The sequence below is a fragment of the Poecilia reticulata genome, linkage group LG10 (genome assembly GCF_000633615.1).
Source record: "Poecilia reticulata strain Guanapo linkage group LG10, Guppy_female_1.0+MT, whole genome shotgun sequence".
NCBI classification, from domain to species: domain Eukaryota; kingdom Metazoa; phylum Chordata; class Actinopteri; order Cyprinodontiformes; family Poeciliidae; genus Poecilia; species Poecilia reticulata.
Genome location: NC_024340.1, coordinates 29084495 through 29099975, shown reverse-complemented (window position 1 = coordinate 29099975; position 15481 = coordinate 29084495). Strand labels below are relative to the sequence as shown.

The 15481-nt window shown below is 40.1% G+C and overlaps 2 protein-coding genes across 8 annotated transcripts in view; one reads left to right on the top strand and one right to left on the bottom strand.

The window, feature by feature from the left end:
* Positions 1–3494: 3494 nt before the first annotated feature.
* Positions 3495–6832, top strand: phox2bb (paired like homeobox 2Bb). Its single transcript, XM_008421112.2, has 3 exons — positions 3495–4171; positions 4812–4999; positions 5252–6832. Exons 1-3 carry the CDS (start codon positions 3931–3933, stop codon positions 5678–5680), a joined length of 858 nt encoding a protein of 285 aa, XP_008419334.1. The 5' UTR covers positions 3495–3930; the 3' UTR covers positions 5681–6832.
* A 910-nt stretch (positions 6833–7742) lies between these two features.
* Positions 7743–15481, bottom strand: part of LOC103471865 (LIM and calponin homology domains-containing protein 1) — a 70745-nt gene continuing 63006 nt past the window's right edge. For 4 of the 7 annotated variants that reach the window (XM_008421113.2, XM_008421114.2, XM_008421120.2 and 1 more), the window contains 9 exons: positions 14786–14899; positions 13344–13436; positions 13025–13189; positions 12435–12529; positions 11874–12029; positions 11356–11448; positions 10754–10862; positions 10073–10175; positions 7743–9566 (listed from right to left, as the gene is read on the bottom strand). In XM_008421113.2, the coding sequence (XP_008419335.1) occupies positions 9541–9566; positions 10073–10175; positions 10754–10862; positions 11356–11448; positions 11874–12029; positions 12435–12529; positions 13025–13189; positions 13344–13436; positions 14786–14899 (954 nt within the window). In that variant the 3' untranslated portion in view covers positions 7743–9540. The remainder of the gene's footprint in view (positions 9567–10072; positions 10176–10753; positions 10863–11355; positions 11449–11873; positions 12030–12434; positions 12530–13024; positions 13190–13343; positions 13437–14785; positions 14900–15481) is intronic. The other 3 variants (XM_008421117.2, XM_008421119.2, XM_008421116.2) reach the window with 2 other exon arrangements.

Below are 15481 nucleotides of genomic sequence, written 5' to 3'. Positions count from 1 at the left end.
GATAAAATTAGGCCCTAATGGAAAAAAAACAAAAAAAACAACTATGAATGACCATGGATATGATTTTATATCTGGCGGAATAGGACCTAAAGTCCTGGTGTTGGTCAGGACTCTTTCAGGAGAGCTGCAGCTGCCTGATTCATTTTATTTAAAGAGAACAAAAAACAGCTTTACTGTAACCTGTGAAATATTACCAAAATAAATTGCATTCTAACTAGGCGAGATAAATAGGTTATGGTAGTTTTTAATATGGAGTAGGGTCATTTATAAATATTATAAATATTATAAACTGAATCATATTATAAACAATAAAAATATGCGTCTATTTGACGCAATCAGCGCAACAATTTATGTCAGAAAGAATATGCAACAGATAAAAATGCGCAAAAAATACAGAAAAAATGTGACAGAGGCTGCACCATGCAAAGCAAACCCCTCTCTTTGTGCTGCACATTTTCTTTTCTCCACTGCAGACACTATGTTGGAAGACACCAGTTCCTAATTTAATTTCGTCTCTTCTCCAGATGTCACTTTCCATCTGTGCGGTTGGAAATGCGAAGCGCTTTTTACGCACCAGCCTGGAACACGTTAGTTTCTTCTATTCATTTCTGAAAATCGACAAAAATTTAATCCGAAAAATATATAACTGCGGTGAAGGAAAGCTTTAACTTTTCCGGATGGAACTTATTGAAATGGAATAATCTGCGAGGATCTTATCACACCTCTGATTTTTCTTTTATGCCGGATATTTTTTCTGATCCGTCGAATTGAGACATCAGACTAAATCGCCATGAGAGTGTCCCCAAAATGAATTTTTTATTTGCCCCAGAGCCCCTCCCCTGCAACACGCGGCCTTATTAATAACTGCTTTGATAAGCCCGGCATTTCCTCGGGCGAAGGAGTGAGACGTTGTAGGTGAAATGTGACAGCAGGACCCTCCCATCTCTCTCCCTCTCTTTATCCTCTTCTGTTCCTTTGCCTTTTCAGGGGAGTGGATCCATCCAATCCATCCGCAGACAATGGCATTTTGTTCCTCTTTTTGTTCCTCCTGTCGACCCGCATTCCTATATTGCTGAGCAACGATAGTGCGCACTAAATGGAGAGGAGTTCCTCCTGCATCCCGGCTATTGTTCGGCACTTGCCAAGGGAACTTAGGGTCTTGCACACATCCCATTTTCTTGATTTATTTAGGTAAAGCTATATAGTTAAATCCAGATAATTACACTTTAATTACCGCTTTATTTGACTTAAAGGGCTATTATGTTACTGTAAATCACTACAAGCGACGCTCCAATGCGCATCTGGATAAAACCACCTATGGCATTTTGCAAAACGACCTGAAATCAGACTCCAGTGTGCCAGATTTTGAATTCAATATTCCGACATCAGAATGGAGTCTGCGGCCTTTCGTCTCACCAGAACCAGTTGATAGAATTAAAAGATGTTGAAACTATAAAAGAAGGGGCGTTTCAATAGCGGGTGGACTCTGGTGGAGGGGACCGGGCTATAGAGCGCAGGAATAAAGAGCGGCCTCAGTGAAAGAAACCGATGGCTAAAAGCTATAATTGTATTTGCCTCGGCGAAATATCAGAAAAGACTTCTCGTTTCTTTGAGCGTTATTAGATTAATTCCCAGAGATGGTTTCTTTTCTCGCTGCCAGACGCGTGGAGGGAGGACGGTGAACCATTTGGCTCTTTGGTTTCAATAATCAAATTAACCATTTGGTACAACTTTTGGGTCCCAGCTCGTGTGCAGAGCGAATAAAGAAGATAAAAAAGAAGGCATTTACATAACAGGGACGGGGTTGTGTCAGTAAAGAATAAATAGGAGACAGAAACACACTGCAAGGTGTCAGCAGTTGGAGAAACACAAATAACTGATGGAAAATGCATGGATTATGGAAGCAAAATAAGTGTTTATATGGAAGCACGTCCGATCTAATTATATTCTAATAAAAGTTTAACATTCCAGGAAACTAAAATTCTAAAATGTGTAATGCGTGTGTCATTTTTTAGATGCTAAAATTTAGACTTTAGCCACAGACTCGTTCAAATTTAAATTTTACCTGCAAACCGCCAACGTTTTTAATAACAGCAACACATTTCTTTTGGTGACAAAACACAATCAATACTGCGATAAAGTCGGGTAAAATAAAGACCGAGGCGCTTCAGAAAGAAAAATAATCTATAATAATCCTGTAAAACTGAACAGGCAGTGAGACAAACGCGTTTAATATCCACTGTCCAGACTGACACCAAACTCACCTGCTGTAAAATGCATGCTCTCAATCCCCCTAGGATTATTATAACAATATTATAGTCATATTCCAATCAACACACACCACCAGATGAACGCGTTTAGGCACCAAATAACCATTTGCAAAATTAGATTGATGTGCCATAATTACTGTTGAGCCTTTTTTGTGTACAGATGATTTGGAGGGAAAACACGGAGCCCCGACAAGAAGGACTTGAACTCGATCCAATGAATAAAAATAGGAGGAAAAAGAAGAAGAAGAAGAAACACAGTGTGTGTAAGCGCCATACAAAGCGGTTCACCTTATTACACAAACCGAATTAACCACTCAGCCAATATTGGGAGCCTGAGAGGTCCGATGACTGCCGCGCCAGTTCGTTACTTTCATTACAAAGATGTTATTTGCCAAATAAACGGAATAATGAAAGTAATAAAGAGAATTATAAAGTCATTTGAAACATAGAAAACACACCCGGCACGATTTGATGCTGCAGCAGAGACGGGAGGAGGCCTACGTTAGCAAAAATGCCAAGTTATTAAATAGAATGTAAATGTGTTCATTTTTCATGTTTTATGTCTTTAAATTAACGTCATGAAATTTACGTGATTTAAACAGATAAAATGGGTTGGAAATGTTTTGTTTTTTATTTTCGTCATAAAATATATTTTTTTATTTGGAGAATTTGACAAGGTACGAGTCACTTAACTGCACCTTCAGAGTTAAAGCCAGACTCTCAAGCAGAGCAACAAAAAAAAGTCAATATGAAAAAAAAAAATCACGAGTGCATATTTGCTTGTTACATCCTCTTCTTTTGCGCAATGATTGCATTATTATCAAGTGCACTTGAAACGGATCCTTGTGCGTAAAAATAGGTCATTTTACTGGATAAAAATTGACATGTTTTACCGCTTCAGTGCAGAAGATCAGAGGCAGAAACAGCAGGGAAAAAAATGTCGGAGCATACGGACAGAAAGAAGAGGCAGAGTGGGAATACTCTGTGAAATCCTGCCCAAGGTATACGGTCGCTTAAAAGGCTTAAAAGCTTGGAGAAAATTGGATCAGGGAGAATCGTCACCCAACTTTCATTATTTCCAAGTGGTGTGATTGAATTAAAGGGCAAGATGTTGGTTGGAGAGGAGTGGGGTGGATGGGTGGAGGAGGTGGGCGGCGGCGGCGGTGGTGGAGGGCTGCGTAATGGCGTGGTATTAAATTCTAATTAGAGATGCAGGGGATCAATGATAGGGAGGTTGGACAGCCCGGGCCCCCAGTGCCAGCCCAATAGACTGATGAGTTATTGTCATGTAAAAAAGCGCTAGCAATAAGACCAAACGCTTTGCTATTGTCCAAGCGGAAAGAGCCAAGTTTATTATGAGGACTATATGCTCTAGAGACCTCGGGCTAGGCGGCTCTTAGGGGGCTTTTCATAAAACAGGGCTAGGTTCGTATAAAGGAGGCCAGTTTTGGAGCAGGCGCTGAGCAGTGAACATCTACTCACCGTCCAGCCTTCTTCTAAGCAGTCCAAACCAAACAAGTCATCAAACTCAGACCGCGCGTCTTCCTCATTTTGATTTTTTATTTGTTTTTTTCATTTCAGACCCATTTTTGGGTGCTTCTGTTCGACTTTTTTTTTTCCCAGGGAAGTGCAGCTTTCAATCTCAACCGAGCCTTCTCAAATGTATAAAATGGAGTATTCTTACCTAAATTCCTCTGCCTACGAGTCATGTATGGCCGGGATGGACACGTCGAGCTTGGCATCGGCCTACGCGGACTTCAGTTCGTGCAGTCAGACGAGCGGCTTCCAGTACAATCCCATCAGGACCACTTTCGGGGCCACCTCCGGCTGTCCTTCCCTAACGCCGGGGTCCTGCAGTCTGGGGACCCTGCGGGATCACCAGAGCAGCCCGTATGCCGCAGGTAAGCAGCAGCGAGCTCCGCAGCTTCAACCTGGTGTATTATAGGACGCCTTGATTGCATTTGAAAATGGAAATGTGTTTAGTATTTACCAAACGAAATTTGCTTACACAAATGAAAGAATTTATCACGTTAGAAGCGATTGCAGGCAAGAGGTAATTCGGTTATGGGGTTATACTATCCCAGTCACACCCAAAACCGCCAACAGAATTATCTTAAGCTGCCAAAATGATAGGCATAATTTATTTACTTTGCGATGAGACATAAAGCTTCGAAAATAATTAGATAACCAAAGACTAAAGCTCATTATTGACACCAAATTGGAGTTACAGTAGCAACAAGCGAGGCGGACGGCAACATTATGACAAGTTTTCAAACAAGAGCCTCAATCTGAGGAGCAACAATTAATTTTACAATTAGTCGCTTCACAGGTCAGCAGTGTTATCAATTCTGATCTAATTCAAAGGTAATCAAATACATGATTTAACTGGAAGCTCCAACTCAGCGTGCGTAACCGGATTTTACACAAAATAACCAAATTTCAATTTACTTCCATTTGACAGCATCACACTTAAACAATCACGTTCCCTTTTTACTGAGCGGATAAAATATGTCAACCTTGACATTTCCTTTTGGTTTACAGTTCCCTACAAACTATTCACCGATCATGGTGGGCTGAACGAAAAGAGGAAGCAGAGGCGCATCCGGACCACGTTCACCAGCGCGCAGCTAAAGGAGCTGGAGCGGGTTTTTGCAGAGACTCACTACCCGGACATCTACACCAGAGAGGAGCTGGCACTCAAGATCGATCTGACTGAAGCCAGAGTACAGGTACAAAAACCCCGCAGTTCAACGGGCGCCCACCGCTGGCGGCTGCCTTTACGTACGATTCATCCAATCATTTTCAAGTAAATAATTAGATAAAAAACTTGCATCTTTTATTTTACTAATATTGACGCAAACAGCCGCAAGATTATCCAACTCAAATGTTCATATTGCTTGTATCACAACTATTAATAAATTAAACATAAACATAATTTAAATGTTGTGTATGTGGTATAAACCTTTTGAACGTTTTTCCAGGTGTGGTTCCAAAATCGTCGCGCGAAATTCCGCAAGCAGGAGCGCGCAGCTGCAGCGGCCGCAGCGGCTGCCAAGTCCAGTTCCGGGAAGAAGTCCGACTCCAGAGACGAAGACAGTAAAGACACCAAAACCACCGACCCAGACAGCACGGGAGGACCGGGGCCGAACCCGGTTCCCACTTCCAACTGCGGCGGACCGAGCCCCACCGCAGGCCAGGTCAACACCACCGGGAACGGACAGGTGGACCAAGTGAAGACATCCGTATCCACTGGCATGGGAGTGACGGCACCGAGCCAAGGCTGGGCCGCCGCACCCGGGACCATCACATCCATCCCGGACTCGTTGGGCGGGCCCTTCGCCAGCGTACTGTCGTCTTTGCAAAGACAGAACGGAGCTAAAGCGACACTAGTAAAGACCAGCATGTTCTAATGAAGCTTAGAAAACCCGAGCAGAGTTCTCTGGAGACTGAAAAGCAATCGCCCAACACAGACTGGAGGACAATAAAAAGCAGATAGAAAAAAAACAGATGAATATGGTTATTTTATTTTTTTTCCTTGCGCTTTTCCTTGTGGTCAACAATTTTCCTGTAAAATATCCATCTTGACAAGTCACACTTTCACATTGAGACTAAAGCAAGTTGGGTGAACTGCTACCACCTTCTCTTAGTCAAGTCTCAGAGCCATTTCCCTACAAAACAGCGAAATGGGCAATTTACTCTCACTTAAAATATAGAACGGCGTCATACCTCACTTTAATTTAGTTTTAGAAAAAAAAAAGATGTTGGAGCAAATGACTTGTTCAGATGTTTATTTTTGTTCTCACTGTGGAGAAAAAAAACGAAGGTTGGCACACTGGAAACGCGCGGTGCCATCAGAAAACAAAGGAGCCTCGTTAAACCCCATTCAGTCAGAGTTCAACAGCTGCTTTTGTTGGCTACAGAGGCGCCTGGCAGCCATGACTGAGGACACAACCATCCACCGTCGCGCTTTTTTTCCTTCCCTCTATACACAGCCAGCTGTGTGGAAACTGCGGTATTTTTTTGTTTCTTAGGGCTGCAGAGAGTTTAGTTTCTTTAAATTGTCGCTACAAACACACATATTTCCTCGATATTAAAAAAGGCACAAACTACTGCAATGTTCACCTCAGACAGGAAATCTGTATGTTTTGTGTGTCTTTCTACGGCAGTGTTTTGTGGCTCAAACTGTATAGTGTTATTACGTATTCTTGTCTCTTATAGTTGAACCATAGGCCATATTCCCTCGTAGATCGACCATACAAGTCTTTTTGATGTTTTACTAAAATTCCCTCGGAAGAATTTATTTTGGGTATTAAAAAGGGGGGATGGATGCAGACATTGTATTTATTTCTATATAATTTGCATGTCGTCTTTTTGTCTGGTTTCAAATGATTTTTCTCCCATTTTGTGAGCATTATGTAACATGTTTTTGTCCAGGATCTGAAAGTTATTTATATGTAGGTAATGAATGCTTATATTTAAGAAGGAAATATTTCTACATGTGCACATAGTTTTCAAGGTGTACCATTGAAATGATTGTTGATGATAAAAAAATAATAGTTCAAGCTCGCTTTTGTCATTTTTTAAAGAAGTTCAAGAAGCAACCATTATTCTTCACGTCTATACAGATTAGCTGGGATTGTAAATCTTTTCGCGGTGGTTTAAAAAGACCGTCGATTTCAGCACCACGGACAGTTCCGGCGCGGTTTATAATTCATTTAGGCTCCAAAGATTCTTTAATAATAACCAAACAACCACATTTTTACTCCCACAAAACAAAATATGGTTTTCACTTGACAAAACATTACAGCGGTTCCGTTTCATCAGCTTTGAAGTTTTAACACATCAAAGAGTAGATCAATAAAAATTTATTTAAAATAAAGCATACTGGCAATGTTCTTTTTTAGACGAATTATTATTAGTAATTGTTAAGAAAAATAACAGAAGCAAGACAAAGAAAACACAAAACAAATAGTTTCTGAAAATCAAAAAACAACTAAATAACCAGACAAGTAAAAATAGGCAAAAAAAAAAACAAAAAACGTAACCTTAAGAAAAAACAAAAACAAAACAACAAAAAACCCATAGTAAGATTTATTTAGTTGGATAAAAAAAATTATATATTGTTTACCAAAATCTCTTAACACAGTAAATAAGAAGTGACTAAATTACCAAAAGCCATACGCTCCCATCATTTTTTCCAGTTAGAAATTTTAAGGCAATTGATACAAAATAATTTGTCATTTTAAAATTATATTAAATTGAGAACAAATATTATTGTTGAATCATCCCCAAGCATTAACCACATTTCCTGCAGAATCATTCTACATTTATTATACCTCAAAACTAAATGTATGCATTTTGTTCAGAAGGTCATTAAGTTTATGCACTATTTAGAATAATGTAAAAGATATATGGAAAGAGGTGATGTGGATTTGTATTTTCAACACTGATGCTGCAAAAGAAAAAAAAAAGAAAAATATAAGACTTTAATTTTCCAGCAAATATGAGCAAAGACTTATTCTTACATTTCCAGGACTTTCCAAATGTATATCAGCCACTTGTTTTGCAATACAAAGGAAAGAAAAATATCTTTGATTTATAATATTTATTTATAAACATACAGTAATGTAATAATAAATGCCATTGCATTTAAACATCAAATGAAACTATATTCCGAATAGTGTTCAAGGTGAATATTATACAATAAATACAGTACAGATGCAAAAAGGTTTCCGTTCCCCTACTGTTCTGTTAAAACTCTCTGGGAGAGGAGCTCCGACTCAGAGATCCTGCTATAAAAGACTCGTCTTTGATTTACTCATCAGCTAAATGAGGATTAAAAAATAAAAATACAACAGTTGGAAAATAATCCTAAAATACTGCAGATCAGAAAAAGTGAGAGATGACCCCGCAGGTGAAGCCTGTTCAGCACAAGGAAGTTTAGGCTGCTTTACTTTCATACAGCAAATCATTTGGTTTTATGCTTAAACATGCATTTTTTTCCAACACACCCACAACATATAACCAAGCTCTTAGCAAGAGTCCTAAATGTGCAGCTGGCAGGACAGGTCTTTAGTTTTAAACCAACCAAACATTGCACAGGTGCAGCTGCTGCTGGTATGTCTTCATATTACCTCTGCTGATGATAGATGTTTCAGATACAACAGATGTTTATGCTTTTTCAGGCGCAAAAATGAACTATACAGCTGAGAAATGACCAAAATAAGCCTGAATCTTACACATCAAATATCACAAACATTCAAAATGAAACCCATATTTGCCCTGCGGTACGGAGAACACACAGCATATTGTGTAACAAAGGTTTTTTCTTTTGTCATTCGCCGTTACAGCTTACAGGGCAATCAGAGGGAGATGATGAAATTGAATATGTTTGTATGAAAATAAACAGCAGTGATTAAGCAGCTAACGGTGGGATGGAGTTTGCTTTTCTGCACTTTCCCACTTTAAATTTGACCAAATCACTTGTCACGAAATGAAAATAATGCAGAAATAAGACACCATACATCTGGTGCTTTGCTTCCTGCATCATTTCCCGTTCCTAAGGCACATTAAACTGTTGGCTATACAACCAGACAGACTGCATAAGGAACAATCTGCTGCAACCAAATAGCTCACAACTCACATTATTGCCTTTAAAATAAGCCCAAATTGCTCTCCAGGTTTATATTAGAACTTAATCACATTCTTTACAGAAACAAAAGCTTTTATATGACAGTCAAGGGTGAAAAAATATTTACTTTTGTATATTTTATGTACCTGAAGGGAAAAATAGTGTTTATACCTTCAGAAAATTCAGAATGAGCTGATCTCATTTTCTGCCCTCCGACTTAGATTCTTATCCCTTGGAACAACATCAATCTTTAATCTGAAACAGATTGCATCGTATTTTTGTGATTTTTTCCAGTATGAAAAGCGGTCAGATTTTTCTCAGTGTGTTCTTTCCAATATGGCTGCCGCCTTAAAACAAACTCGCTGCATGATGAGGCATGTTTTATGGAAAGACGAGGATAAATTGAATCCAGAATTCAGTCACGTAGCAGATGACATGAACACAGAGAATATATGTTCTTGTTTTAAACATTCAACAGTTCCCAGATGTCTATTTGGCCCATATGATGCATCTTCGGTGGTCACAGAGCTGCAGAGGAAGCATACATCCCAACAGGCCGGCAGGACGTGATTGGTGGATAATCAGGTTAAAATGAGAATGAGGCTTTCTTCTGTAAACCTTGTGCTTTTCACTCGAGCGTCACAACGTGGTCGGCTGTCCGGCCGCTTCGGAGAAAAGACGAGGGAAAAGAAACCAACAATTTTAACGAGCAGAAGTTTTTATAAAAGGAATAAAAATGTTAATTTTCCAACAAAAGGTTTTGATTTAATTTTTTCATCTCCTTTCAGGCTTCCTTCTGATGCTTCGCTGAGTCTGACTTGCGTTTATTAAAGGGATACTGAGGAGATTTTTTAATAAAACACTTGTGTCTCACCAGGTTCACAGCATTTAAGTTTTAGAGAATGTCCTGATTTAAAAGTTTTAGAGAGAAACAGAATCAGTTTCCTTTAAAACACTAAATCTATGAACCAGAATTAACATATACACACCAGTTCACAGTGTGTATCCTTTTGTTAAACTTTAACAGAACTTTTAATTCGGGAACCCATATAAGGGCTATAGGCCATGGAGATGGTTAATTTGAATAATATGTTAGCTGGACAAGTAGAAACTGCAGAGATAAAAGAAAAAAAACAAAAGAAGGGGATAGAAAGAAGGTTTGGAAACTTACAGCGGGAACGAATGTAACATTGGTTGCAGTTGAGGAGTCCGTTTCTGATCCGGACGTCTGTCCCCGTGGTTGTGTCACCTAGCTGTCCTTTACACACCCCACACTAACAAAGACACAGGCGAGGAGAAAACAGCAAATATAGTTTATTCATTTATTAATACATTAAGATAAAAAACTCCATCTCAGTTCTGGAAAACATTCAACTTGTATCCACTGTAGCTCCGGCTGCACCTTGTCCTGCTGGAAGATGAACCTCCAACCTGGTTTCAAGTCTTTTCCAGCTTCTGACAGGTTTTCCTGAAACAACTCTTTACCGTTCAACCCAGACATTTACATTTCTTCACAAAACGGCTGCACTTATACTGAGATTCAAGTCAAATCTGTTTACTACTTAAGTGGCTCAGTTTCATTGACTACAAAAGCTCGCCACACTATTAGGAAGGTACTGGTTGTCTCAGTAAAAGTACACTAATGTTTGAAGTAGAAATGTGACAAAATGTGAAAAGGTTCAGAGCATATGAATAATTTTGTAAGACACTGTGCAGAAACTGTATCCAAATCAACTTCTTTAACTCTACTCATTTGATATTCAGGTTTTTGCTAGTAGGGAACAGAGAGGTCTGAATCTGTTACAGTGAATAAACCTTGTGGAGATGAAGAGCAGCTTGTGGACCAACCAACCTTAAAGCAGTGGATGTGGAAGTAGAGGCCGAGAGTCTCTATGATCATGGCTGCTCCCTTCCCCAGAGGCTGACTACAGCTGGAGCACAGCTTCTTCCCACTGACGGACCTACACATGGCAGAAGAGACGCGGTTAAGATTTTCTTCAAACCAGAATCCAGAAACAGAGTGTGTTTGTTCTATGCACTGCCCAAATCCTTTACCTGTGATTAAATTACCACCATTATCCTTCCTTTTCCTAATCTGTGTGCATTTTTTCATTTGAAACCTCATCAAAGCCTAGAAATTCAAATAGATTTGAAAACTAGAATTTATCCTGCAATGTTTTTGAATCTCCTCAACAAAATATTACAATCATTTTCTTGACATTATTGTTTCAAATAAGGAAAAAAACAACAACAAAAAACCTCTCCTGGACTCGACTGTTGACTCTGTCTATTTAAAATTCCAGGCAGACTGCAGGGCTGCTGCTGCAGTGCTACATGGCATGAGATGGGTGGAGGAAAGTAAAGGTGGGGGTGGGGAGGAAAGCAGAAAATGACAATGCAGAATCGAGCAGCGCCCATCCTCCTGGTCTTGGTGGGCTTTCTGAGCTGCAGTACCTGTTGGGCGGTGGGGGAAATGTGTCTGGTGCTGATGGACATGCTGCCAGGGGCTTTGATGAGCTTCTTACATTATTATCAGTGGGGCCGCACCTGGAAATGGACAGCAACATGCAACATGATGATGGCTCCCAGAAACAGCAACATGATTGGACGACACAGACGGACCACAACCAATAAAAACCACAGACACAAGAAACAGTTTTGGAAGATTTGACGGCACATTTTCGTTTAAATACAAAATTTTTTATGTTTTTATAAAACTTGACTTGTCTAAAGATGTTTTCTAAACACTTTCATGATATGCAAAGAGTTATTTGTGTGAAGGAAATTCATGGAGTGAAATACAGGCAACAGATGCCACCTGCTGGCCGTTTTTGGTTGCAACACTGGCTCCTTTAAATCAAAACGGAGGCAATTTCTTAAAACGGAAACAATGTTTATGAAAAACTGAAATGAATGATTAATAAAACTGAATCAAGCTCTTTATTTCTTCTCTCTCTCAAACATTTCCACACCTTCGTTCTCCTGCAGGCCGGCTGGTTCTGGTGCTGTCAGGTCCTGTTTGCTTCATGGGTGGAGTTGAACATTTGGGGGACGTAGGAGGAAGCTTTTGGCCGTTGTGAACACTGTGAGCAAGTCTCTCTGCCTGACTGCTGTTCTGGCTCACCAAGCTGACAGAGGAAGAACAAAACAAAACAACACTTTGATCAAAGAGCCTCATCTCCATTTATGTTCAAAGCCCAAAATAATGTCACAATCTGGACTTTATGACACAAATAGAACAAATTGGATCCTAATATTTAGGAAAAAATCTTGAGTGTTTTGACTTAAACATGTTTTGAATACAAAGAAAATTCAGATTAAAATGCATTAATCTTCTTGCTAATAAAAATAAAAGCATTTCAATATAAATAAATTCATGGAAAACGTTTAAGACTTAGGAATGCATGAGTGAAGCAAATAATGACAAATTAACATCAAAGGTCAATTGAAGCAACTCGCTGAGCAAAATCAAATGATGACCAGACAGCCGCCTGAGCCACACTGTTGACTACTTTGAGTATCGGGTCACCAACCTTCTGCCGGTCTTCATGCTGTCGTCAGCAGTGCTGATGTCACTGGTTCTGTCATTTTCTTTCCTTTTCCACTCTGCACTCTCTGTGCTTCCTCTCTGAATCATAAAACAGCAGATATTTGACCAGCTAATATAACTTCTGAGAGTTTATTTCTATACATTTCAATCACTAAACTAGAATAGTTTTAATAGTTTTAGCTCTAGAGCTTAAAGTATCATATTAACAGCATAATCTTGGATTCTTTATCACAAACCAAGACAAAGTAATACATAATTATATAATAGAAGGAAAATGATACATGATTCTAAGATCTCAAAAGTGTGGCATGCATTTTTATTCAGCGCCTTTGAGTTAATGTGTTGTAGAACCACTTTGTCCTACAATGACATCTGCAAATCCACTCAGGTAAATCACCTCTTCCTTTTATTTCAGTCGTGCTACTTTGTGTTAGTATGTAACAAATTCATAATAAAATACATTAAGGTTTGCAGTTTTAACTGGAAGAAATAAAAAGTATGTGTACAAATTACATCACAACATGGGACAAACAAAACAGAAAATCCATAAAACATAATGAATAAGTTCCTCACAGACTGCCTCTCCAGTAGCTCCTGTTTTCGTTCCCAATCTGCCAGCGAACGCACAATCGTGCCCTGTGGCTCAGAGGTGGAGGAGAGCCCCCCTCGGCTGGGGGAGGGCAGGGCTGAGGAGCGGGGCGTCAGAGGCATCACAGTCTCCTCCAGTATCCGACGCTCCTGTTGGGAAGGAGAAAATCCCAAACCAAACACCGACATAAACACAGTAGGTTGGTTTATAAATCTAAAATGGTCACAGAAACATAGTTAGTATGCTGTAACATGTGTAACAGCTAATGCATGTGCAAACACACACACATGTACGCACACACACCTCCTCATGATACTTCCTCTCCTCCTCCGCCACCTCCCTCTGTGCTTTTTCCCACTCCTCCTTCAGTTTCTCCTGCTCAAGCTGGTACTTCTCCTGTCACCATGGCAACAGACACATGACATACAGCAGACAGCCAAGGTATAGTGAAAACCTGAACTTTGTGCAGGTGGATGTTTGGGCCGAAAAACAGAAAAGATGTGCACAACTGGCTGGCACAGCCTTCACTTTTAAAAAACGTTTCATTTTTAGTTTTCTAAAACTACTGACTTTCTAACCATAAAATAAGGAAATTAATACGACAAAAAAAAAGCTTTAAGCCTGCATTTTTATTTTCTTCACGTAGACATGTGCCTGTTAAGCATCAAATGAAAGATCAGAACGCAGCAAATGCCCAGCAGAAAACAGACAATACCAAAGCATGCAGAAGCCGATAAGCACAGAGTTCCTTCACAATTATCTTTTGAAAACTTGCTTTATATTTTTCATAACTTTAGACAAAATTGCCAGAAAAGACAAATCATCTTCCTGTCATGCAAATGTGTGCAGGAACCCCAGAGAGTTAGAGGAATTGTCAACATTTATAATGGAGTAAGACTGGAGCACAAAGACGAAACACAGTGAGGAGGTGGAGAGCAAACTGATGTGTCAGGCATTCGTCCGTTTGAGCAGATGTCCTCACAAACAACCAGAAAGGAGTGTAATCTGTTTTTAAGACACAGGTGAACGCCGTCAGTAACAGACCTCACTCCTTTGAATGTCTAAACATGTGCAGACTACAGATGCTCATTGGCTGAGGAGGGAGAGAGGGACCGGGGCAGCAGCAACAGCAGCCACGTTGGACAAACACTCCGCCTTTTGTGTTTGCATGAGATGGAGACGGTGATGGAAGACGACCAAAGCAGGGCTTCTTCCACTGTGCAAGCTCGCCATCTAGTGGCTCAAGTGAGCATAGGGGAGTTGAGATTTGCTTAATAACAAAAATATGTCAGGGAGGAAAAAGCAATGAAGTGCAGTTAGTCCTTCTGTGACTGCATTAGATGAGTAGTGTGATAAATAAACCATCCCAGACAAAAATATGCTCTTAACAACCAGCTAAATGACTTCTGAGTGGATTCTGTGGGTTTGTCCAAACAAAAAGTCTGATGAAACTAAACTCACTCTGTTGGTCTGATTCCAGTTACCTAAATTTAATAACTGGGAGAGTTAGATCTAATATTCTCTCATTTACTTTGTATTTGCTTATTTTTCTGCTTTTCTTACTCAAACCTGTAAGATACTGAAACTCTACACGTTTCCAGACGGGACAGAAAACCTGAGATAGACACTTCCTGCACCTCAGACTCACTGTTGGTGCTGTGCTCTGTCTACCAAGCTCCAAGACAAACTAAGTCTGGCCTTGCACACTCATGCGCCATGCTTTCCCCTGCGTGGTTGCCATGTACCTGCAGCATGCGCTCCTGCTCTTGCTGCCACCTTTCCTGACGCTTTCGCTCCTCATCCGGGTCCCAAGACCAGCGGTCTCCCCGCCTGGCCTTGGCCAACACCGGGACTGACACCTGATAGGCCCACACACGTATACACACAGGTCAACATGCACAAACACACGACAGATACATGCACACGTCGATGTCACACATAACCCATTCACATGGACCCCGATGTACACACACATCCACCACAGAAAAAAAGAAAGGAGAAGGGAGGAGACAGAAATATTTGGTCTACCACAACAGCACTACTCCATTGCTAGCCAAAGGACGCCTACTAAGGAGAGAGAAGACAGAGAAAGAGAGCTGGAGGTGAATAAAAAAGGAAAAAGCAGACTCAGCCATCAACTGCAGCATCCTCATCTGGCATGCTACATCAACAGCTCTGAGTGAGCTTCAGTAATTAGCTCAGTACCATTCAGTGCGAGAACAACCAAAGGCTAAGCTAAAAATGAGCAAAAAACGGGCATGATCTACAAAAAAGAAAAGAAAAAAGGAAAAAAGGAAAATGTTGACATTTGCATCGCTATGTAGTAGGATGGGGCTGCTTTGTTTATGGAAAATTTAGTAAAAGTTTTACGTAGGTTTAGATTTTTGGAGAAGGTTTATTTCATTTGAATCAAAGGTAGAACCAAAATGTTTGGTGAAACC